Source organism: Engystomops pustulosus, chromosome 4 (genome assembly GCF_040894005.1).
Source record: "Engystomops pustulosus chromosome 4, aEngPut4.maternal, whole genome shotgun sequence".
Taxonomy (NCBI): Eukaryota; Metazoa; Chordata; class Amphibia; order Anura; family Leptodactylidae; genus Engystomops; species Engystomops pustulosus.
Window position 1 is genome coordinate 106,194,313 of NC_092414.1, and position 26,226 is coordinate 106,220,538.

At 39.3% G+C, this 26,226-nt stretch overlaps 1 protein-coding gene across 1 annotated transcript in view; it reads left to right on the forward strand.

The window, feature by feature from the left end:
• CPED1 (cadherin like and PC-esterase domain containing 1) overlaps window positions 1-26,226 on the forward strand; it is a 244,549-nt gene that overhangs the window by 45,247 nt on the left and 173,076 nt on the right. The window contains exons 3-5 of the mRNA XM_072146984.1: window positions 4,150-4,244; window positions 16,130-16,205; window positions 22,515-22,665. Coding sequence (XP_072003085.1) covers window positions 4,150-4,244; window positions 16,130-16,205; window positions 22,515-22,665 — 322 coding nt within the window. The remainder of the gene's footprint in view (window positions 1-4,149; window positions 4,245-16,129; window positions 16,206-22,514; window positions 22,666-26,226) is intronic.

The window sequence follows — 26,226 nt, forward strand, 5'->3', positions numbered from 1 at the left end:
GTACATTTAGACTTTTACACTGCAGTATTTTGCTCAGTGTTTATTAGTATTATTATTATATAGTAGTAGAGCCTGTAAAAAATGTGTACATTGTCAGTACCACTGGTTTTGGCTTACAATTACTGATAAAATACTGTCCCAAACACTACAATGTAAAATTGACCTCAACTTTTTACTCTCTACAATGGCTTACCTACCCATAAGTCAGTCACTTAGATTTTCATGTTTCCAGCATAAAACATTTCAAAAAAGTTTGTTAAAAATCTTCAGGAAAGTAGAATAGATCACTATATGCTAACGGCAAGATGTTCTGGATGCCAAACTCACTGCAATAAGGGTCATAGTTCAGGTTGTTTTTAATGTATAAGCAATATAATCAATCACAAAAATACAGATTATAAACCGTAATATAGCATAGCATCCTCAGTGTCAGGTATGATAGCTTTTTCAGTGATAATACTTAATAAAGAACTTTGTTGCATTTAATAGAGAGGGTATTATAGAAGGTTCAGCATGATGATAGTTTATCAATATAAATGGATACTTCATCAAAACCTAACTGCACATTGTGTCTGGTGCTGACACTCCTAAACCTCTGGCTGGCTGTAAATTACAGGTAAATGTATGATTGACCTTAAAATTCTTGTGCTGATGGCTTACCCGGCCTTGGTGTAGAATTCATGTTGTAGATCAGAATTGAATTATATGTTTATGGCTTAATATACCATTCAGTAGCCATAAGGAATTTCAACACAGATGCAGGGTAGTGGTTCTGGAGGCAAATTGAAACATTAATTGTTTAATAGACAATCGCTGTGCATACCCAACTGCAATTAGGGATAATTATTTATAGCATGCTATAGATTTTTTATAATATAGTGGATTAAATTAAAGAAAGATGCAAGTCCATCATGTCCAACCAATAACTACAGTGTTGACATAAGCAAAAAGCCCACAGTAGAAATATTCCATTTTAACTACTAATGTGGCCTAAATAAATCCTTTAATCAACCACCTATCCCAAGAATCTAGTTCCAATAACATGTACTATTAATGCGTGCAAGAAAGGCATACAGCAATCTAATGCCTCAGTCATTACAACATTAGTCTTACTGTCCCATCAGAAAAAATCCTAATTGATTACTCCTAAAATAGTACCATTTTAAAATATCACTGCAGAAAAACACACCCACCCACACTTTGAACAAATAACCGTGCAAAAGATTTGTTAAAAATTGAGCAGGGTGTATGCATTTGGTGTGTGATTTTTCTTGATACTCTACCAGATTCTATCATGATTTGTCTGTGTATATCTTAAAGGGTTTAACAAATTGTGGTTATAAAGATAGGGAAACATCAAAATTATGAGAGGTAGGTATCCATCCCCTCTGAAATTCATCTAAAACCAGACCAGGATGCTGGGATCATAAAACTAGTAACCCAAGGAACCCGATCCTATCGTACAACTTAATGGCACATTGATGGGATACTCTCAACATCCATTAATGAGGTCAGCAAAAGGTGATGCGAAGTGAGAGGTTTTGAATAGCATAGGTCACATCAAGAAACCCACATATTGCAATACAAATTAAAGAAATATGTGGTATGATTCATATTTTGGCCATATGCTTTTCCCTATTAACTCCATCCTTTCTCTGCTGTTACTTTGTCAAATGCCACTGGATGGAATCACAAGCAATTAAATAACTCCCACATTACTACTATTGTTATCATCATGATTAGTTTGTTTGTGTATCGGACATTATATCATCATATAAAGATTGAGAGGCATATATGGGGTCATTAAAAGCAATTAATACCAAGCCTTCCTCATGCCATCACAGGCAGGAGATTTTATATAGATCAGTAATGTTACACATCCAGTAACCTCATTGAAAACAATAAAAATAACTAATTAACTAGGGTATAAAGTGACTGCATGACACTCCAGTGTATGTGAAGAGGGATCATGTTTTTATTTTTTTGGTCATGAGCTTCTGACATGATCTTCTGGTGACCTCCAGCATCTTTTGGTTTTCTTTTCTTTCCCTGTCTGGAGAAAACAAAAGCGCTGTGTCCTGTCTGACTTCCTCCAGAAGACTTTGAGTCAGAAATCACAAGCATATGTTATTTACTGAAGTTTTTGTGGTAATAAAACTCAAAGTTAAAAGTCATTCTAAATCTGTTGTGGTAGCTGAAAGCTGCTTACATTTATCACAAGCCATGCCCGTAACATTTCTTTCTCATTTGTATATAAAGACTAATGTTGTATTGGTAATAACAGGACCTGGGAAAGTATGAAATTTGGTAAAGCAATAAAATAACTATAACTCACCTTTTAAATCCCCCGATGTTGCAGCCCAGTATTCTTCAATAACTGTCCTATAATAATAAAATCTGACCATTACCGCTGCAGCCAGTCAGTGGCCTACATGATTATGCCTGTGCGTATGGCACAGAAATGCTGAGGACAAGAATTGGCTGCAGATCATGAACACATAGTTGGCACATCACTGGTGTACTACATGTAACAAAGACCAGAAGAACCACTGTGCAGAAGCATTGAAATAACACGTTCTTTGCTCTACTAGTTAAACATGTTTCTCACCTTTCCAGCAATTGGTTGCCAACTATGTGTACATGAGGTGTAACACTCTCTGTGGTCATTATGTGACTTGCAGTCTTTATTTTCAAGCAGTTTTCATCTCAATGTAGTAAGTTTGCTGGGAGGGGACAACTATGTCTCACTGCTCCCCCTCCCTGTAATCAGACCTTAGTGAACTTCTACCTATCTTGCTTCCAAGACTTAATTCAGGAGATATCTCATAGTGAACAGCAAATTAGGAGAGAGATGGAGAGAATGTCGACAGAGGACCTTCCCTAGATGAAAACAGAAGTATTTATGACATATCTATGAGCTGCTTACTTAACAGTTTTTGTGCTTCCGTTGATTTGACTGGAGAGCATGCAGTCAATCTGACCACTGCTTCATTCAACACCTATCAGGTGTTTACAAATATCCTGAGTTAGGAATAGCCCTTTAAAGTAAATCTACCATGAAAATGAATCATGATAAACCAGATACCATGTCATTGGTAATCTTCTTATATTTCTTATCCACAGCCTCCTTGCTTTTAAATTCAACTTTTAAAAGTTGCAAAGGCATTACCTAAGCCCTTCCATTCTCTGTCTTCACAGGCTGTTACACTGTGCAAGAGCAGGTTCTGTGAGTTTACAGCAGGCAGAAGGAGGGGGGAAGTGCCAAGTGAGCACTGGGGATGGTGAGACATGCTCCTGTGCGGTGTAACATCTTGTGAATACAGAGCATGGAGGTGCTCAGGTGACAGCCCCCAGAGCCCTTATGACTGATTGGCATATTTTAAAAGCTGATTCTTAGAAGGAAGAAGGCAATGGATTACAGATATAAGAAGATTACCACAGTCACAATGCGTGCACGTGAGGGGGCATAGAGGGTTGCGGCAGCCATCCCCGCTCCATGCTTGTGTTCTTTTAATATACTTTAGTTTGGAGATTTTTATGCAAAACTAGGTAGGTAGGTTTGCTCGCCGCCCGCACTGCCCTTCGGATACATCAGGAGGCCTAAGCCTCTTCATGTATCAGGCATGACAAAGGGGGCTTGTCTGTTTTCATAAATCTTCCTCAATGTTTTTCCTAAACTTTTTTCAGTTCTCAAGATTTTAAAAATGCTCTGGTGATCTTTTGGGTTTCTAGTTTCTGGCTTGCAGTTATGCAAATGTATCGTTTTGGGCTATTTCTTTTAAACTTTGACAACCCCTTGTTTAGCTACCGATTTGGTGGAATCAGTTTGATATGTGGACAACTTATCCTAGTGATAGAGAATGACTAAAGAGAAAGATATCAAGGTATTAGAAAAGACTGCTGATTTAACAAGAGGTAAAGTTAATGAGCGTCATCTAGCTGTACAGTTCACATGCAATGCAATTAAAGTGGGAGTTTTTTTTTCCATGAAAAAATTATATATGGAGAATTTATGGAGGGGTTTCTTAAAAACAGGATTTTTTTTTGAAACAAGCAATTTGTATCTTCATAACAACTCATATTTTATCTGAACTCACTAGTTTTGTTTTATCTCTATAAAGTTAAAGTTTTTTTTACTTCTATTTGAAGGAAGAGATGCCTTTTTGCTGTTCCCTTTGAATGAGAGTACAATGGCAACTTGCAAGGAAAAGCAGGAACTTCTTAATTTCAAACAACCAGGAAAGGTAAGCACAGCATCTGATTGCAAATTTTAGGATCTAAATTAATGTTTATGAAAAATGAAATGCATATTTTTATCATATTAGCACAGTGAATACTCTCGCTATTGGTAATTTTTTTATCCATTAGCTGTCAAGTAGTTGATAAAGACTGAAGAACACCTCAGGTCAGATGAAAGGTTTGTTTCATATATTACTAAATCCATATAACCGATCAGTTCTTCGAAAATGTATACATACTGGGACAGATTAAGTAGTTTAACCCTTTCCTTACCTGGCTCTTTTCCATTTTTCTACTTCAGTTTTTAACTGTACTCTTACCACAAGCCATATCTTTTTCATTTTTCCATAAAATAGATATATGAGTGCATCTGCAGTACAAATTATCCTTTCTAGTGGCACCATTTTATATGTTGTTCATGGTAAGGGGAAACTAGAAATAAAATTCCAAACAAGGTTGAATTGCCAAAAAAACACACTTGCGCCATATTCCCACATGCTTTGTTTTTATATCTTTTCCTGTGTGGTCCAAATAACCTTTTTTCATTGGTTTGGAACAATCACAAAGATATCAAATTTATATAAGTTTTATTTCTACAATTGTATTTTAATCTTTTGTCAAAAAAAATATATTTTCAGTTGTTCTAAGAAGATATCCTATCTATATTAGATATGCCAATAACTTTTTAACCCCTTCCCCCCAGGCCCTTTTTCGTTTTTGGGTTTTTATTTTTTTTTCACTCCTCACCTTCAAAAATCTTTTTTATTTTTCCATGTAAAGAGACTGTGTAATGGCTTGTTTTCTGCATAATATATTGCACTTCATAGTGATGGTATTTAATATTCCATGCCGTGTACCGGGAAGCTGGAAAAATTTCCAAATGCAGTAAAATTGGTGAAAAAATGCATTTTACTGTTTTTGTGGGGATGGTTTTTTTACGGATTTCATTGTGTGCCCAAATGACACATCTACTTTATTCTTTGGGTCAGAATGATCACTGGGATACTAAATTTGTATAGGTTTTATCATTTTTTCATAAATTTACAAGAAAAAAAATAATTTATTTTGCCATCTTCTGACGCTAATAATAATAATATTTGCACAGTTCCATGTGCAAAAAAAGGTTGGGGACCACTGTTCAAGATGATCTGTGAAAACTACTTTAAGATCTTAGACTAATTTAATCTTTTGGCAAATTTAGAAAGCTACCAATTGCATTCCTCTAAGTGAGAATGGTGGATGTACTAAACAAGCACTAAACTAATCCTAACCAATGTAACTGGATGTCCTCTACAACATTTCCCACAACCCCTTGCTCTTAGCACAATGCCATTTTTTAAACTTATCTACATGTAAGGAGTGTTTTGACCTGTCGTAATTCCTGAAAGAACTAAAATGAACTTAAGTAAAGTTTATTTATGAGCACTTTGGTGATTAGCTGGCTGATTCTGCTTTCATGTTTTGAAAAGACGGTTTTGCCCTTTTTTGTTGTTGAGTTTCAGTTTTTTGCTCCCCTCCATTAAAAATCCATAACTTTTTAATGTTTCTGTCTACAGAGATATATGAGTGCTTGTTCTCTGCATAAATTCTGCATATTTAATACTTCACGTAATGTACTAGGATGCTGAAAAAATTCAAATGCAGTGAAATTTAAAAATAAATGCATTTGTGCATTTGTTTGTGGACTCTGTTTGCACGGCTTTCATCGTGGTCTCTATATGACACCACCTCTGGTTCGGTCTGATAACACAGATATTAAATGTATATAGGTTTTATTGTGTTTTAATACATTTTTTTTTAAATATGAATCCTTTTATACTAAAAAAAAGTCTTTGTTTTACCATATACTGAGACTAATAACTATTTGGTGTATGGACTAGATCACCCATAGCAATGCTCCTATAAAAGGCCTATTTATGGAACCAGCTCCGTCTGGGCAGTATGGGTGCAGGAAACCTCTAGCAAAGGGTTGTTTGGGTATGGAACTAGCGAGCAGGGAAAGGGACCACAGAGAAGGATATAAATAAAGTCCTGCCAAGGGTGTGGTTGATAATGTATGTACTGGCAGGAAACAAATGAGAGTAGTGAAATGCAAGACATTTCAGCATGACTGAGTAGTGAGCTACCACTGTAACCGGAGTGGAACAAAGGTCCGAGTAGTAAGAAGATGTTGAGGGTGCAGGTGATAAGGCCATTAAGTCAGGAGGGAAAGAAAGCAAGAGATATTAATTATTGGTAGTGACCAGTTAGGTTTCCTACGACCTTCCCAGTCACTGAGACAGTGGGTGATATAACGCAGATCCAGACAGGATGCCTTTTGGAGGTATTAAAGTGGCTCCATTCATATAACGTGGCATGAGGTATTGGTTACATATTTGTACAATGTGTATTGTCTCAAATGTTATGGGTTAAGGAGTATGTATCTTAAAATAAATTTGCATATTTTGATGTGACTTCGTAAAAATGTACAGGATTCTTGGGAAAACTCTAGAAAACTTCTTTGGATCTGTGTAGTATCCAGCTTCCATTTCCACTGGTTTTGGCAGTACTGGTGGTATTTGACCCCTGCACCAGCCATGGGACAAACGTCATCCAATCTTTATTCTCTTTAGACCATGGGACATCATGTGTGATGTTATTGGAATTTAAATGATGCTGGCAGCATCATGTGTGGCATCTAAGGGGTTGAACAACCAGATTTTAAAGCCAATAAAAATACTAATTAAGCACACAGGGGGTTGATAAGGAAGAAAAATTGGTAAGCAGCAACTGTTGCATTTAAAACATACAGTTACAATATTACGATAATACAACAATACAACACAAACAAAAGATTTTGTCATTCCTGTCATGGGCTGTTCAATTCAGACATTGGGTGAAAGATCTGTGATCTTCTTCTCCCTGCATTTTTCACTTCTTCTTTCCTCCTGGACACGCTATGAAGTAGAGGGGAAAGTATGGTAAATGCTGCTCATACATGAAATTATTCTACCTCCATATGGGCTGTAACCTGGGGCTGTTATCCTGATATTACTAGTTAAAGCTGACTCTAGCCATGTTCTAGAGCCTTTGCAAGAAGTTCCCTGCAGCCATACTGCCCAGGCGGAGCTGGTTTCAAAAAGGCCCTTTGAAACTGAAGTAGCACTGTTATGGGTAATCTGTCCCTACCTACAGCACAAAGAGATCGGGGCTCATTTACTTACTCGGTCCTGTCGCGATTCCACAGCGCGCTCTCCGACGAGGATTCGGGTCTTCTGGTGATTCACGAAGGTCGTGCACCCAATGTCTACCAGGTGTCTCTGCTGCGGCGAGGTCCGTCGAGGTGCAATTCGGTGCACAGCAGTAAAAAAACCCGGCCGAAAAACACGATTTGGACCCTTAGTAAATGTGCCCCATTGTGCTTTATAACCTTTTTTCAACATATACATTTTCCTTACCTCTACATTAGATACTATTTTCTAATTGGAAGATTGTTTTTAATTTTCCCTTAGAAGATGTCAACTGTTCTATTTCTGGAGTGTGTTGTCTTTAGAATTGTCTTGGAGGTAATGAAAGCATGAAATATATTACTTTGTCGTACACTAATGGAGAGCATGTAACAAAACACTCTTTAAGCTGTCACACATAATAAATACAGCACTTTCACTGAATAGCAGTAGTAGAATTCAAAACTTCTGTCTCATCGAAGCCCCGATGTATATATTTTACAAAGTATTTGTTGTCTTTTACTACATGCTGTTGTATGTGGCAAGTAAATATAGAGATTAATATACGGCAATCCTGGAAGAAAACCTGTTAGATGCTGCAAACATCTTGAGACTGGGGTGTAGGTTCAGCTTCCATCAGGACAAAGATACAGTCAAAGCTACAATGGAATAGTTAAAGGGGTTTATCCAAATTCCTCAAATTTTAAACCCCTAGCTAGGCGGTCACTAGCAGACACTTCCTAATTCCTATGTGCTATGCTTATGAGAATCCTCATATCCATCTGTTGCTGCGTGCTGACAATGTGCTTAGATTATCAGGGTGCAGGGGTTAGCTACGGCTTCTGAAGATTCTACTAATATCTGACACAAAGAAAACGAGAAATGATATGGTTCAGAGCCATGAGATGGATGTGAGATCCCTAATAAACTCGGCTCTGCTGCCTCACATAATCAAAAACACACTAAGCACTGCTATATCTTGTTTGTAGAGAGGCTGTCCCCTTCAGACTGCTGGACAGAAAGTGTCTCTGGCTCTGGGGATATCTTCCTCCTACCCCTACTCTTGCCATCGGGTGTATATTTAAGAATTTTTTCATCATGGGAATACCACTTTAAAATGTCTCAGTCACAGCCCAGACCTGCATCCCATTATTACATAGAATATCAATAAAATACATTTAGTGTGTGGCAGTTACATGTAGTGTGTGTATGTAACCCACTGTATGATATAAAGAAATTGAAAATTCATCAAATTGAATCCATAAAGTTGATGTTTTAGAATAGGTTTTTCAGTGCTTTCCTAATCACACTTCAACTCTCATGCACGTTATAAAACATTCGTATTTTTGCTATACCTCCTTTAGCTGTACTTGGACTGTGTTAAAAATATATGTTATACTGGTTTGTAGGACATCTGTTGCATTTTAGCTGAGGGTAAGCCCTGATCCTTATAAACTTATTTGTCTGAAACATTCAGTATATTAGTAAATTATCATGTGAGGCACTTACCAAAACAAAATGTTCTTACAGGGATAAATGGGTTGATTCATAAGGAAATCCTTGTCATAGCTATGTGTCCTATAAAGATAATTCCATGAACTTCAGTCACAGGACAGGAAGCCAGACATGTTGTTATTTAGTGGAATCAATGCTGTAACTTTATTTTCATTCTTTATTTTCAGTAAGATAAGAAATCCTTTTTTCTTTTTATTACAGGATAGGATTTACAGCTCTAGATCACTGACAGGGCTAGTCAATTTCACACTGACTTTCTGAATGTATCCCTAACTGTTTTGTCTCAGTGGGAATACAACACATATCTTTTTGAAATTTTAAACTAAACAAGAAATAAAAGGCGTAAAGAACATACTATTTTTTTGAATCCTACACAATATAGTCCTTTGAAGGGATTCTAGCTTTCACCTTTTTATGAAGAATTCCTGGGATTCTTCATATTGTATCTTTACAGTGGGTGAATCAAAGAGCATATACAGTACTTGGTGCCAGTTCTGGTAGTGATAAGAGAGAGAGAGAAATAACCAGCAATGCTAGAACTGCAGCTGCGTCACAAAAGGACGCAGCCTGTTTGTAAGTTAAGGCTCAGGCTTTTTTTTTTAAATTGACCAGTCTATCTTCTTGTGGTAATAACTTTTCAACGCTTTAAGATATCCTTGTGATTTTGAGATTCTTTTCTCATGAGATATTGTAGTTTATGTTAGTAGTATCATCTCGGTGATCAGTTTTTTTTGGGGGGGGGGTTAAAATTCAATAATTTAGGAAAAATTTGAAAGAAATGACAATTTTCAAAGTTTCAAATGTTTTAATTTTTAGACAAAAAGTCATACCACAATATTTTTTGCAGAAATCTTTTGCCATTGGTCGTCTTTTTATTTCCATAATTTTTTTTGCGTTTCCATTTTACACATGTGTTTTACGCATGTGAGAAGGTTTCAATTTTTAGTAGCAACTTCTCAGATTTTCAAGAGATTGAAAAAATGCTAAATTTTTGGTGACCAGTTCACTTTGGAAGTGCCCTATAAAGGCTTATGTACTATATACCCCCACAAGTAACACCATTTTATAAACCTAACATCCAAAAATGGATTGAAAATTTTGACATTTAAATTTTTGAATAAGATTATTCTCATGTAGCCCTAAAATGGACACATTCAGAAGGAATTTGAGGTAAATATACATCCCAAAATGTTTGCCCTGCTTCTTCCGAGTTCGGAAAATATGTGGATGTCAACTGCTGTTTCGTTGCACAGCGATGTCCAGAACAGAGTTAGTGCAATTGGGTTTTTGGCAGGCCATTTAGTGGTGCCACAGTGTAATTAAAGAGCCCCTGAATTATCAGTACAATAAAAAACCCCCAAAGATGTCACTATTTAGGAAACTAAACCCCTCAAAGAATTTATCTAGGGCTGTAGTGAACATTTTAACCCCTAACAAGCTGGGCAAAATCTTATGCAAAGTAAATGGTGCACAGCAAAAATTGCGTTTTTATCTCAAAATTAGGGGGGTCATTTACTAAGGGCCTGAATCGCTATTTTTCATCGGGTTTCCCGAACATTACCGGTTTGCGCCGGTTTTCAATGAAATGCCCTGGGATTTTAGCGCACGCGATCGGATTGTGGCACATCGGCGCCGGCATGCATGCAACGGAAATCGGGGGGTGTGGCCGTTGGAAAACCCGACGGATTCTGAAAAAATGCGGAATTTAAAAAAAAAAATGTGTCACTTGACATGTGCTTACCTGCACCAGGAATAGGATAGTGAACTCCAGCGAACTCCGGCGGACTTCAGCGCAGCAGCGACACCTGGTGGACATCGGACGCACAACCTTAGTGAACCGCCGGAAGACTCAAATCCTCGACTGAGAATGCACCGCTGGATCGCGACAGGACCGGGTAAGTAAATCTGCCACATAGTGTCCATACCAGACGCCCGCCATACCAGCCAACCTTGCCTCTACCTTAAACTTGATCGTGTTTGACAAAGGCCTGTGTCAGGCCGAAACGTCACTGACTGATCACTTTATGTAAATAAACATCACTTTCTGGCATTGAACTCAAAAGGAGTGCTTGGATTAATTTAATTTTGATACAATTGGGGTGGGAACCCTATTCCCCATTAGCACCCACTGCCAGTGTGCGACCGCACAGATGAGACCATTATACAGTGCTATATCTGCATGATGTGTATGGCCAGCTTCTTGTACCACACCCTCAACTTCCGCATGGCGTTATATGGCTTAAGTACCTAGTCCAACAAATCCACCACTGGCATGTACCTATTATAATCCAAAATACAGTCCGGCTTGGAGACTTATGTACTGGTACAACACAGAACAATGCCTCCACAAAACGCCTGCTCCTCCACGTAACATGTGCTCTTCCTTGTAACGCCTGCTCCTCCACCCAATGCCTGCTCCTCCACGCAACGCTTACTCCTCCACAAAACGCCCACTCCTTCACAAAAGGTCTACTGAAACAACGCCTACACAAACCGCCTGCTCCTCCGAGCTACGCCTACTCATCCGCGCTATGCCTACTCCTCCACGCAACTCCTACTGCTCTATGCTACTACTACTACTCCACGCTACTACTACTACTACTACTACTACTACTCCTAACAGATCGCACTTAAAAGTGCGGTTTTAGGCGATAGGGGAACTGGACAATGGGAGTAATCGTGTGTTTTGGGGCACATTAAAGAGACAGATCACTAGCACAACTCTCTCTAACATCATCAATCACAAAATAGTGATGTTCAGATTGGTCCTGTGATGTCATCGGATGGGTGTCGGCTGGCAATGCTGACACCTCCCATCGAGGTGTCACCCTGTCTCGTGACAGGGTGACGTCCAAAATGCAAGTAGCGTTCGGTCCAATAAATTGGACGCTGAGCATTATGTCACTGCTCTCAACGCCCAATATATCGGTGCGGAGCGTGAATAGGTTAATAATTTTGGGTGTTTTTGTGTGTGGGGGACATTTTGACTTTTTTGTTATTTTTAACATTCTACTTTATATATTTTTTTGGTTTTACCAGTTTTCCCCTGTAACTGAGGCATCTATAAGAGCTTTAGTTACAGGGGAAATGACCACCTGTGACTGGGAGCCAGAGGCCGCACCGGCTCCTCTATGCATCGCACTCATTCAGCGTGATGCATGGAGGAGCGGAGAACGGAGAAGCGGTAACGAACTGCATCTCCCTTCTCCCTAGGGTCTTCGAGTGCCTCTGACACCCGGAGACTGGGTCCTGCTTCAGCGATTAGCACGGGAGCAGCTAAAGACGTCGCTCCAGACTCCCGACCGGTGCCCACTGACGTCTAATGGCGGACCGAGAGGAGTTAAGCACCTGTGCAAGCAGTTTGCACTAGAAAGAAAGTGGAAAGTCTGACAGAAAACATCTATCTCTATTCTCCTGGTACTTTTATTTTCACCTAGCTCTAAGTTATCAGATCTTTCATATTTGGAGCCTTCCTAAAAACCTGGATAATTTTGTGCCAGTTTTCTTCTATGAGTTTTCTTAATTCTAAAGCTTGTTTTTTGTCTTCCTTTAGCCAGCCCTCCCTGTTGATGAAATGTACTGCAGTCAGCCGCCCAGCTGATGAAATGCCCTGCAGCAAGCCCCCTGCTAATGAAATGCCCTGCAGCCAGCCCGTCAGCTTATTAACCCCTTCTCGACAATTGACGTAATAATACTGCATGGCGGTGGTGTGTTCCTGCATTTTGCAGTATTATTACCTCATGCTTCTGGCACCGGCTCCTGAACAGAGCTGGTACCAGAAGCATGGGATGCCAGCTGTATGTTAAAGCTGGCACCCATCTCTAGTACCCTTGATCGGAGTTTCCTCCGATCAAGGGCATTAACTGCGGCATGCAAGGGCCTCGTGCACCAAATCGGGCTCCCCCCGCTTACCGGGGGGATCCCATCCTCCGCCGGTCTGCCAGTGCCCCGGGGATGCCCGGCTTCTTCCGACATGCTCATTGTGTCACATAACACAGTGCGATACATCTGTATTACACTGTGTTAGGTGAAGAAGAGCTTGAACAAGCGATCAGAGGATCGCCTGTTCAAGCCAACCTGCAAAAGTAAAAAAAATGTTAAAAACACTTGATGTAAACTTTTTTTTTAATAAAAAGAATTAATTAAATAAAGTTAAAGTCCCCTAAACACAAACATTCCCTATACATATCTAATAAAGTAAAAAACACAAAATCACCAGAAAAAACCCACGCATCCTTAACGATCTGTAAATAACTCAGTAACATTATTGGACCCCATAATCTGCTCTGATTGGTGCAGCTCCCCTTCAATGCCCTGGCGTGTGCCTATACAGCAGGTTACCACTACATATGGGGTATTGTTGCACTCAGGAGAAATTGGGTATCAAACTTTGTGGACCGTTTTGGTATTTTATCCACTGAGAATTTGTACATGTTTTGAAAAACACATTCATTTAGCCAAAATAATGTAAATTTCAAAATTGCATCCGATTTTGTTTTATACCATGTAAAATAATTAAAGGGTTAACAAATTTCATGCAAGTTGTTTTACATACATTAAGGGGTGTAGTTTTTATAATGCGGTAATTTATGAGGTTTTACTTTTATTACGGCCTCTTAAAGTGACTTGAAATCTAAGCAGGTCCTGCAAAAGCGTGATTTTGTGTTTTTTATGAAAATTTGAGAAATCGTACCTAAAGTTCATTCCCGGAAGTGACTTTTGCATAGACATGACAGCAATAAATTAAGTGGGTATTCCCATTTCAGCAAATTAATGGTATTGTTTGTCTTATAAAAGTTATACAACGTTTCAATATAATTTCTGTATCAATTCCTCACGTTTTTCTAGATCTCTGCTTGCTGTTCTTTTATAGAATGCTCCTATGTTTACTTCCAGTGGACAGAAATCTGACAATGGTCACACAGGTGCATGACTCGTTATAACAAACAGCTCTGATTACTCTGTGTTACTAACGAGCTCCGCACCTGTGTGACCATGGTCAGAATTCTGTTCCCTGGAAGTAAACTTAGAAACTTTCTTTAGAAGGACAGCAAGTAGAGATCTAGAAAACCTTGAGGAATGGATACGGAAAGTATATTGGAAATTTGTATAACTTTTTATAATACAAACAATAACATTAATTTGCTGAAATGGGAATACCCCTTTAAGTAACTAAAGGTATGTATGAATATTTGTGAGCAACACTGAATACTATAGGGTCAATGTACTAAGCCAATTTTACCAGACTTCTGGTGTGATTTGCACCAAAAAATATTTTCCGCCATGTTGATCAAGGCTTTTAGATCTATTTTCTACATTTTTTCGACTAAGAGGGCATGACCTGTGAAAAAGGTTTAGACCAAAGGAGATGTAAATTAGAACACTGCAGTTTTAAACAGCACCAGAATTTAATCCCTTCCCGCTTCGTGCCATATATGTACAGCGCAGAGGTGTGGGGGCTGTATAAAGAGTGCTCACGGGCTGAGTCCTCTTCATACAGAGGTGGGGTCTTCATACTATGACAAAGACAGTGGCTAGTGGCTCATTGTAATGAATACAATGTAAAAATGTTCTGCTACTGAAATGCAGTAGCAGAAACAATCAGACCTTCTAGGGTTAAAGTACTCTAGAGGATCTAAAAAAAATAGTAAAAAAAAAATCTAAAAATTCAAATCACCCCCTTTCCCTAGAACTGATATAAAATGTAATAAATAGTAAAAACCTCAAACATGTTAGGTATTGCCACATAACACGTCAGAAACGCTACTTTTACACCTTTTTAAATCACATAAAAATGTAATAAAAAGTAATCAAAAAGGTTGCCAAGTCAAAAAATAGCAGTGAAAACGTTGGCTCATTTTGCAAAAAATTACACCTCACATGGCTCCGTACACCATAGTATGAAAAAGTTATTAGTGTCAGAACATGGCAAAAAAATTTTCTGTACACATTTGTTTAATTTTTTAAAATGTATTACAACACAATAAAACCTGTATAAATTTGGTAACACCTTGATTGTACTGAACCAAAGAATAAAGTACTGACCCAAGTATAAGCGGAGGCCCCTAATTTTACCACAAAAACCTGGTAAAACCTACATTTTTTTTACTCGAGTATAAGCCGAGTTTGGGGTTTCAGGACATTTTTGTGCCGAAAAACTAGGCTTATACTCGAGTATATATGGTTATGGATATGTTATGTTGTAAAAACTGAGCCCATAAAAAGTGAGGCAAATGCGTTTTTTAAAAAAATTTCACCACATATGGGGTATTGTTATCAAACTTTGTGGATCGTTTTGGTATTTTATCCACTGAGAATTTGTACATGTTTTGAAAAACACATTCATTTAGCCAAAATAATGTACACATGGAATTTGGAATTTTCTTCCAGCTTCCCAGTAAAGGGAACGCCCAGTAAAACCCTGCGTCCTTAAGGTGTTAACTACAGCAATCAGAATTTTAACACAGTGGTAAATCTGGCACAGCAAAAACCTAGTATTGTCTGATTTTGCACTGGTGGACAATCTCCCTCTATGTCTGCACTACTGTCTATTTTGATTCCACCTAAACCACCCACGGAGTCACTTTAATAAAATTCCATATGTAATTATTTTCCAAATGACTCGATTTAATATGTAAACCAAGTATCAATGATATGTTGCTGAAAGATGCCCAGGATATGAATTCTAGACCAAATGTTCACACATTCTGACAGAGTTCTGCTGTAAGGTCATATTTTATTCATTCAGTATGGTCGATATAAATCATTTAACAAGCAAAAAACCCCCCAAATATAGAGTATATCGGTGTATATATGAAAAGTTGGACCAGAAAAAAGTTCTATGTTCTAATTCTTCTAACAATGATGCCATTGTCATTTTTATAAAATAACAAACTTAAAAATCCTGTAATTGCTCTAAAAAAATGGTAAATAATGTAAGCAGAGGTAGGCCAAGCAAGAGAGAAGCAAACAAGGAACCGTTTAGTAGGAAACAAATGTTAAATGTCTACAGGATTTTTAATAAATAAATTCACTAATAAGAAGGTGACAGTGAATGTTCACAAGCGGATACAAATGAACAATAATGTGTGATCGGGCTTTGAAAATACATTGTATGTAACTAGTCATTACTGCTACCGGTTTTGTAACAGACATTTCTTATTTTGCAGGTGAAACTACTGCCACAAATACAGCAGATTCTATGTATAAAAGATGAGATTTGTCAACTGGCGGCTCACTTCCCAGGTACACAGCAACATTATTCTTTCAAGTTTCTACAGTTTGTATTATTAAGTGACACTTGAAAAGGAAGCTTTAGCATCATCTCTCTCCTCTCTTTTAAATATGTAAGAATTACTGAACAAATACTGAATATAATGTACTTGAAAGCAAAACTGCAAAGGCTTCATGTACTGTTCTGCCAAACAGTCAATATTAAAGAGTCTGCTCTTGTGAAAGTCTAAACTTTGAATCCATTTTCTTAAAGGAAACCTACCACTTTGGATAGGGCTTCTAAGCTTCTCAGGGTGAGATGGTGCCGGCGCTTATTTTTGTTATGTTTTTAAAAACATGTAAAGCGTTTAGAAGCTTTAGTAATCTTTATATACAAAGTAGCTTCACCGCACCTAATCCGCCGAGTGTGGACCACGGTGCGGTGAAGCTACTTGTATATAAAGATTACTAAAGTGTTTAAACGCTTTACATGTGTTTAAAAACATAACGAAAATAAGAGCCGGCACCATCTCACCCAGTGCTGGTGCACGGCATTTACAACTTAGAAGCACCATCGGAAGTGGTAGGTTTCCTTTAAGCTATAGAAACTTCTTTCCTTTTTGTCAATATCTGAATTTGTAAACTGAATAAAAGTAGAAAACGCATCTGCGAATATATTGTGCATAGTAAGAGGATACCCAAATGTGGATGTAACCACTATCTGGGCACATGTTGGGGTGCAGAAGGAAAGGAGTGCTATAACCTACCATAGGGTAGATTTTGATAGAATAGTTTTCAGGTGCGGGACGTGTTTGTGGAGCCCCTGGCATTTTGGTTGCGTTTTGGAACAATCCAAAGGCTCCAACTGCGACCGCATGTTGCAAGAAAAATGCATTTCCTTCGCGTTTATTTAATGTATTGGCAACACTTTTTCTAAAGTGTTTTTCTAAAGGAAACCAAATTTCCACCTGTGAACTAGGCCTCAAGTACCACAAACCCCTATTCCAGAGAATTTGTAAATTTTTTATCATGTGGTATAGGGGGACTTTTAAACCCTTGCCACTGATGTGCTTTTTCCATTTTACTTTCCGTTTTTCACTCATTTTCAAAAATCAGTAACTTTGTTATTTTTCCATGTACATAGCTGTATGAGGGCTTGTTTTCTGCATAACATATTGTTCTTCCTAGTGATTTTATATTCCATGCCATGTACTGGGAAGTGGAAATAAAATTCAAAATGCAGTAAAATTGCTAAGAAACTGCATTTGCGCCATTTTTTTGTAGGCTCTGTATCTACATGTTTCACAACGATGCCAAATGTATATAGGTTTTATTATGTGTTAATAGATTCTTTAAGAAATAAAACCTTTTGTACCAAAAAAAATATTAATTTTACCATATTCTGACTCCAATAACTTTTTCATATTTAGGAGTACGGAGTTGGCTAACGTGTAATTTTTTCCAGGACAATCTTCATTGCTAGCATTTTTGGGACTGTGTGACCTTTATATCACTCCTTTTTTTTTTTTTGCAAAAATGGCAAAAATGTGTTGATTCAAATATTTGATCGTATTTTTCCGGTTCACCGCTGGGATTAAGCATTTTTATATTTTTATAGATTGGGAAATTTCGGACGTGGTGATACCTATTGTTTATGTTTTATTTACTTTATACAAATTATTTATTGTTTATATGTGTTAGGGGCTTTTGGGACATTTTAACCCCTTAAGGACACAGGGTTTTTTCGCTCATTTCTCGCTCTCCACCTTCAAAAATCCATAACTTTTTCATTTTTATGTGTACAGACCTGTGTGAGGGCTTATTTTGTGCGTAACAAATTTTACTTTCCCGTAATGTTATTTATTTAACATGCCGTGTACCGTGAAGCTGAAAGAAAATTCCAAATGTGGAAAAATTGAAAAAAAAACATCACGTTCTTGTGGGCTCAGTTTTTACGACTTTGACTGTGCACTCAAAATAACAGCTCAGCTCAGCTTTATTCTTTGGTTCGGTGCGATCGCGGTGATACCAAATTTATACAGGTTTTATTGTGTTTTAATACATTTTCAAAAATTAAACTAATGTGTACAAAAAAGAAAAAAAATTTTTTGCCATCTTCTGAAGCTAATAACTTTTTCATACTTTGGCGCACGGAGCTGTGTGAGGTGTCATTTTTTGCGAAATGAGCCGACGTTTTCATTGCTATGATTTTGAGGTCTGTACGACATATTGATAATTTTTTATTCCATTTTTTATGTGATGTAAAAAGGTGTAAAAGTCGCATTTTGGACATTTGGGCGCCATTTCCCGCCTCGGAGGTCACCGCCGGCCATAACCGTTTTTATATTTTGATAGATCGGGCGTTTTGGGACGCGGCAATACCTAATGTGTCTGTGATTTTTATTGTTAATTATGTTTTATATCAGTTCTAGGGAAAGGGGGGTGATTTGAATTTTTAATATTTTATTAATTTTTTTTATTTTTTAAACTTTTTTTTCTTTTTTTTTTCACTATTTTTTAGACCATCTAGGGTACATTAACCCTAGATGGTCAGATCGTTCCTACCATATACTGCAATACTTCTGTATCATAGTATATGGCATTTCTGCACAGTATACATTACAATGAGCCGCGGCAATCGTAACAAAGATGGCAGCGTCCGCGCACCGCCGTCTTTTAAATGCCGGCGGCAACGGAGGGGTTAACAGCGCAGAGTGTTAAGTGGTTAATTAATTTATATTTTATTTATTTTTTATTTTGTGTGGTTTTTTTAAATGTTTTATTTTTACAATACTAGCTTATGAATTAGTGATCATGTAATAATTAGTTGATACTAACACACTGCTATAACCATATATTGCAGTGCATAAGAATTGTTAGTCTAAGCACATCTGCCTCGGACAGATCCAGGTACCTTCATTAGGTCCCCAGCTTTTCAACAGAGAAGATGGTACCCTGTGACAATCACGGGTTGCCAGAAGGAGAGGGAGCCCCCTCCCTCTGCAGGTATATAGATCCCGCGGTCACAGCATTGACTGCGGGATCTAATGGGTTAAACAGGCCGGATCGGAACTCATTCCAATATGGACTGTTAGAGCATGTCTCGCATGTCATAAGACAGCCGGGTCACTGCTCTTCCCTGTAAAGGGGGCCCGTGCAGAACTTATGCAAGGCTGGCAGAGAAATCAGTCGGCCTAGCCTAAGTTCCCTTAGTGACTGCCGGTGAAATCCATATGGGTGGTCACTAATTGTCACATTTTACAATTTTTAGGGTCCCTTTGAGGTCCCTCAATCCCTTTGAGTGGAGAGGACCTCAGCCACAATTTTTCTACGGGGTCCAGCCTTTCCTAGTTATGCCCCTGTTAGCACTAGTAGCTATATTTAGCCATTCTGCCTATTTAGCAGGTGCACCCCTGCCTCTTGCCGCTGTCCCCGCTCCCCCAGGTCCATATTCACCTCTCCTGGCTCTGGATTCCGCGACAGTCCCATCCTGGTCCCACACCGGCTTCCTCCGTAGGCCGCATTCCTGCTTCTTGCCGAGGCTGCACACTCCCGATGCTCGGGCACACGCGCCCGACTTTCCGGGAGTTTAAAGGGCGAGAATCCTCCTAATTGGTGCTGGCATTCCCGGCTCTGCTATATAGCCCGGCGACTCCTAGCATCCCCTGCCGGATCTTCAAGTCATTCTAACTGAAGTGAAAGCCTCCTGATCGTTTCCAGACGCCTCTGTGATGCCTGAGCCTTTCCAGATGCCTCCGTGTTTCTGTGTGTACGGCTGAGCTGTAATTGGTTGCCATCGGCAACTATGAATATTCTGACTTTCATACAGCTTGATAAATCTGCCCCATAGTGTCCTAAAGTAAAATCCATTGTCAATGGGAATAAACATAAATAAAGTAAGAGGCCAGTAGCTGTGCTGCAAGGACCTTCCGTCTGCATGATGAAATATAGATTTCTGCACAGTGATGGAATTTGGCACTGGTGAACTTACAAAGTCTCTCCAGAGATGCTTAATTGAGTTTAGGTCACAGAGTTGTTTTGAAGCTACTGATTTGTTTTTTAGCTGTGTGCTTAGGGTCATTGTAGCCTCGATCTTACCAAGTGTCTGCAATGAAACAAAGAGTAAAAAATGTAAAGGGGTCTGAATATGTTCCCTACCCACTGTATACTGTGCACCCTCTATTAGATATATATTGTTCCCCCAGTATATAGGTAACCAGCACACTATCCCCAGTATATAAGTAGCCACAGCACACTGTCCCCAGTAAATAGGTAGCTCCAGCACACTGCCCCCTTGTATATAAGTAGCCCCAGCAAACTGACTCTTAGTTTGGCCCCCAGTATATTGGTAGCCCCAGCACTCTGGCTCCCAGTATGGCTCCCAGTATATAGGTAGCCCCAGCACACTGTACCCCAGTGTATAGGTAGCCCCAGCACAGTGCCCCCTAGTATATAAGTAGCCCCAGCACACTGACTCTTAGTTTGGCCCCCAGTATATTTGTAGCCCCAGCACCCTGGCTCCCAGTATGACTCCCAGTATAGAGGTAGCCCCACTACACTGTACCCCAGTGTATAGGTAGCCCCTGCACACTGGCCCCAAGCAAATAGGTAGTGTCCCCAGTATATAGGTAGACCCAGCACACTGGCCCCCAGAATATGGATAGTCACAGTTCACTGGCATCCAGTATATTGATGGTCACAGAACACTGACCTCAAGTATATAGATATTCACAGCACACTGCCCCAGCACATAAAAAAATAAAATAAGTCCTCACTTTCCAGCGCTCCACGGAAGATACAACTTTTTATTTGATTTAATCTCTCTAGCTTGAAGTATACAATACCTATTATCACATATCAGAGCTGTAACTGTTCCGTATTTAGCTTTAACAATTGATTCCAAAACTGTTTTGTCAAAATGAAATTAATGGAATGCCATATTTTTGTAATACATATTATGAATATTCCACTCATACTAAAATTCATTTGCCAATAGGAGCAAATAAAGTAAGAGGCCAGTTTGGTGTAGCAGTGCAGAGATGACCTTCCTTCTGCATGATGAAATATAGATTTCTGCACAGTGATGGAATTTGGCACTGATGAACTTACAGAGTTTACTTTTCCGGATGATTCAGGCTATATTTATAAAAAGGTTTTTTGTTGTGACATGAACAATAAATATTGTGCCAGCTCATGTCTGCCACCTGCTGACATTCCAAAAAATTGCAGCGATAGTGAGAAAGTTCTCTTCACTTAATACAAAAGTGATGAATAAATGATTTTTTAACTAAATATTAAACATTTTTTGCATTGAGAATATAGTAATTTACCTTTCAGTTCACCCATCAGTTCACCCTTATTTATTTAAATAAATACAAGAGTTTTACTTTTCCAGGGCACGTTGTAAATTTAAATAGGCACCATCTAGTATTCCATATAATGAATTGAAAGGCTGTAAAAAATAAAAATAATGTGGTAGGGAATGGGAAAAAAACAATTCTGGTGTTTTGTCATTCATTTGTATTGTATATTTAGACAGTCTTTGTTTAGTTTTTCTATACACTCGACTTACATACGACCCCTAGTTACAAACGGACCTCTGGATATTGGTAATTTATTGTACTTTAGTCCTAGGCTACAATGATTAGCTGTAACAGTTATCAAATGTGTCTGTAATGAAGCTTTAGTGTTAATATTGATTCTTATGACAACCCAACATTTTTAAAATCCAATTGTCACAGAGACCAAAAAAGTTCTGGCTGGGATTACAATGATAAAATATACAGTTCCGACTTACATACAAATTCAACTTAAGAACAAACCTACAGTCCCTATCTTGTAGGTAACCCGGGGACTGCCTGTATTAAAAACTTAATTTGCTATTCTGAGGCCCACCATGCCACTTTTCTGGACACACTGCGGGTTTTGTTAGCACCATTATGCATGAATTTCTTTAAAATACGTGAATAGAGAAAATTTGGTGGTTATAGATTTTTTTATAATATTTTATTGTATATTTAAAAATGTTTTTCAGCTTTGTAATAGTCATTGTAAGAGAACTAGAACATCCAATGGCTCAAACCCTGTTGAAAATATTACACTTCTGCAATATTCTTACTGCTGGAAATCCCAGCAGTCTAGGATGACTAGTACAGAGGCATTTGTAATGGTCATGATGGGTCTAGCCCTATGGGTGGGTGTAACAGATAAGAGTATACTGTATACTATGGTGGGAAACCTTTTTAACATTTGCACATTTGGGCTTGACCCCAGTCTTACAGTGGCTCTGCATAAAACAATGATAACATTCCTTTCTCTTTCTGCTGTTTTATACTCCTTTAGAACTGCAGAACCTTTCACTGTGCACACATCATCCTGGAAAATCATGGAACAGAAAAATAACCTCTGATGCTTTCATATCAGAGAAAGGCAAAAAGAAAAATCAATACCTAACCTCTCCGGGTATAAACCAGTTGCTTGAGAGTCCATATCAGTAAGTATTAACATTTCTCATGAAAACTATTACGTGTATTCAGTAGCCCCAATGATTATAGCTTTTCTCTTTTAAGTCTTTTATTCTGCAGTATTTACATTTTTAGAAAAATCAGGGGAGGATTATGCATGAAACATCCAGGTGAATATGTAAACATCATAAATTCTGCCTTTGAGACAAAATTTTCCCTCTAAAATACACTTATCACATACAGGAGCCATTGTCTGTGGCAGTTAGAAGCTGAGCCATGATTGGTTGCTATACTGCCACAGGTCATTAATATGAGCTCTGTAGGCAATGTGTATAAGACAGCTTGTGTGTAAGGTAATATTGATAAGGATACAGAGATAGGGGGAGATTTATCAGAAATGTCTGAGGACAAACTGTTCCAGTTGCCCATGGAAACCAATCGGAGATCAGCTGTAATTTTATAAACAACTGTGGGAAAATGAAACTTGATGAACCTATGATTGGTTGAACAGATCTTCTCTCAGACACTTCTGATACTGTATTTTTCGGACTATAAGACGCTTCTTACTATAGGACGCACCCCAGATTTTGGCTTCCAAAAAAAGGAAAAATATATTTTACACCAATTAAAATATCCCTTTTGGTCGTACTAAAGCACAGCACACACAGACATACGTTTACACAGACAGCTCTGCAGCACCCATAGTTACACACTCAGCTCTGCATTATCTATCCAGATACACACTCAGCTCTGCATCATCCATCCAGTTACACACACAGCTCTGCATCATCCATCCAGATACACACTCAGCCAGCTATACACACAGAACCCCCCCCCCCCACACACACACACACACACTCATACACACACACTTACTTTCCCCATTCCCCTTCTTCTCACCCTGTCCAAGTGCAGCATGGCAGTATCAGACCTGTGGTGATGTAAGAAGCATGTGATCAGTCACATGATTCTGACATCACCGCAGGTCCTGTACCTGTAGAAAGAGGGGAGAGGGGAGAGCAGTACGGAGCGTTTCCTCTCTGGGAGATTGGGTCAAGCTCTATATCAGGGCATCACCCGATCTCCATTACAACTGTCAGGAGGGTCTGGCAGTGCTGGATCCTCCTGACCTTCGGTCTATAAGACACAGGGACTTTTTAGCAAGATTTTTTCTTGCTAAAAAGTGCGTCTTATAGTCCAGAAAATACAGTACATCTACCCATACACACAGAGACTGACAGAGAGAGTTGGAGAGAGACACATAGAGACAGTCAGGGAGAGAGAAAGATACAGTCAGAGAGAGGCACAATGAGATAGTCAAAGAAAGAGACACTCAGAGAGACCCACAGAGACAGTCAGAGTGAGAGAGATACAGAGGCAGTCAGAGAGAGACACACAGAGACAGTCAGAGAGAGACACACAAAGACTGTCAGAGAGAGACACACAAAGATTGTCAGAAAGAGACACACAGAGACTGTCACAGAGAGACACACAAAGATTGTCAGAAAGAGACACACAGAGACTGTCAGAGAGAGAGACACATAGGGGGTTATTTACTAAGGGCCCGATTCGCGTTTTCCCGACGTGTTACCCGAATATTTCTGATTTGCGGCGATTTCCCCTGAATTGCCCCGGGATTTTGGCGCACGCGATCGGATTGTGGCACATCGGCGCTGGCATGCACGCGACGGAAATCGGGGGGCGTGGCCAGACGAAAACCTGACGGATTCTGAAAAACCGCCGCATTTAAAACAAAAAATGTGTCGCGGAGCTTGCTCTTACCTTCACTAGGAATAGGCCGGTGAACTTGAGCGCGTTCCGATGCTTTTCAGTACAGCAGCGCCACCTGGTGGACGTCGGAGGAACTACCATAATGAATCCCGGCCGGACGAGAATCCACCGCAGAGAACGCGCCGCTGGATCGCGAATGGACCGGGTAAGTAAATCTGCCCCATAGACTGTCACAGAGAGATACAGAGACAGTCAGAGAGAGACACACACACAGAGACTGTCAAAGAGAGAGAGACACACACAGAGACTTGTAGAGAGAGACACACACAGAGACTGTCAGAAAGAGAGATGAACAGATACTTTCAGAGAGAGACACAGAGACTGTTAGAGAGAGACACACAGAGACTGTTAGAGAGAGACTCACAGAGATTGTCATACAGACACACACAGACTGTCAGAGAGAGACACACAAAGACATTCAGAGAGAGATACAGAGAGTTATAGAGAAAGAGACACAGAGACAGTCAAAAAAAGAGACATGCCGAGAAAGTCTGAGAGAGAAACACAGAGACAGTCAGAGAGAGACACAGAGACAGTCAGACTGAGAGAGACAGAGACTGTCACAGAGAGAGACACACAGAGACAGGCAGAGAGATACACACACACACAGAGACAGTCAGAGAGAGACACACACAGAGACAGTTAGAGAGAGAGACACACACAGAGACTTGTAGAGAGAGACACACACAGAGACTGTCAGAGAGAGAGAGATGCACAGAGACTGTCAGAGAGAGCGACACACACAGAGACAGTCAGAGAGAGACACGCACAAAGACAGTCAGAGAGAGACACACACACAGAGACTGTCAGAGAGAGAGAAAGACACACAGAGACTTGTATAGAGAGACACACACAGAGACTGTCAGAGAGAGAGAGATGCACAGAGACTGTCAGAGAGAGACACACACAGAGACTGTCAGAGAAAGAGAATGACATACACAGACACTTGTAGAGAGAGACACACACAGAGACTGTCAGAGAGAGAGATGCACAGAGACTGTCAAAGAGAGATGCCCAGAGCCTGTCAGAGAGAGATGCCCAGAAACTGTCAGAGAGAGAGAGACACATACTAGCAGAGACAGACACACACACACAGAGACTGTCAGAGAGAGACACACAGAGACAGTTGTAGAGAGAGACCCAGACTTTCAGAGAGAGACACACAGAGAGACTGTGAGAGAGAGAAACACACAAAGACTGTGACAGCGAGACACACAGAGATTGTCTGAGGGGGAGACTCATAGAGACTGTATGAGAGATAAACACACAGAGACAACTGGAGAGAGAGACAGACAGTTAGTTGGAGAGAGACAGAGATACACATAGACAGTCGGAGAGAGACACACACTCAGGCAGTCGGGGAGAAGGAGACACAGAGACAGAGATAGATACACAGAAGGACAGAGAGAGAGAGAGAGAGAGATAGATACATATGAAATATTTTTTGGAAGCCCATTCTATTTTGTTACAGCTAAGATCAGTTATTTACTATCCCAGACAATGCGCTTAGCTACAGCTGGTGTACTATACAATGGAAAATATATCTAACATTTCAACAAACAATCTGGAGGAGTAACACTATTTCTGGCCTTTATATGACCTATTTTCTGCATTTTGCAGCAGGATTAAGCAGAGATTTCAGAATAAATGTCAGTTTAGCAGGAATAAGGAGGAAAGGAACTATAAAACATATTGTCGTTCATTTGCTTGTACTATTGATTTATGAAAATGTTGTTAAAAAGTAAGCATAAAATAAAATGAAAATGGTTTTCTGGTCTCATATTGACGGCATATTTTTA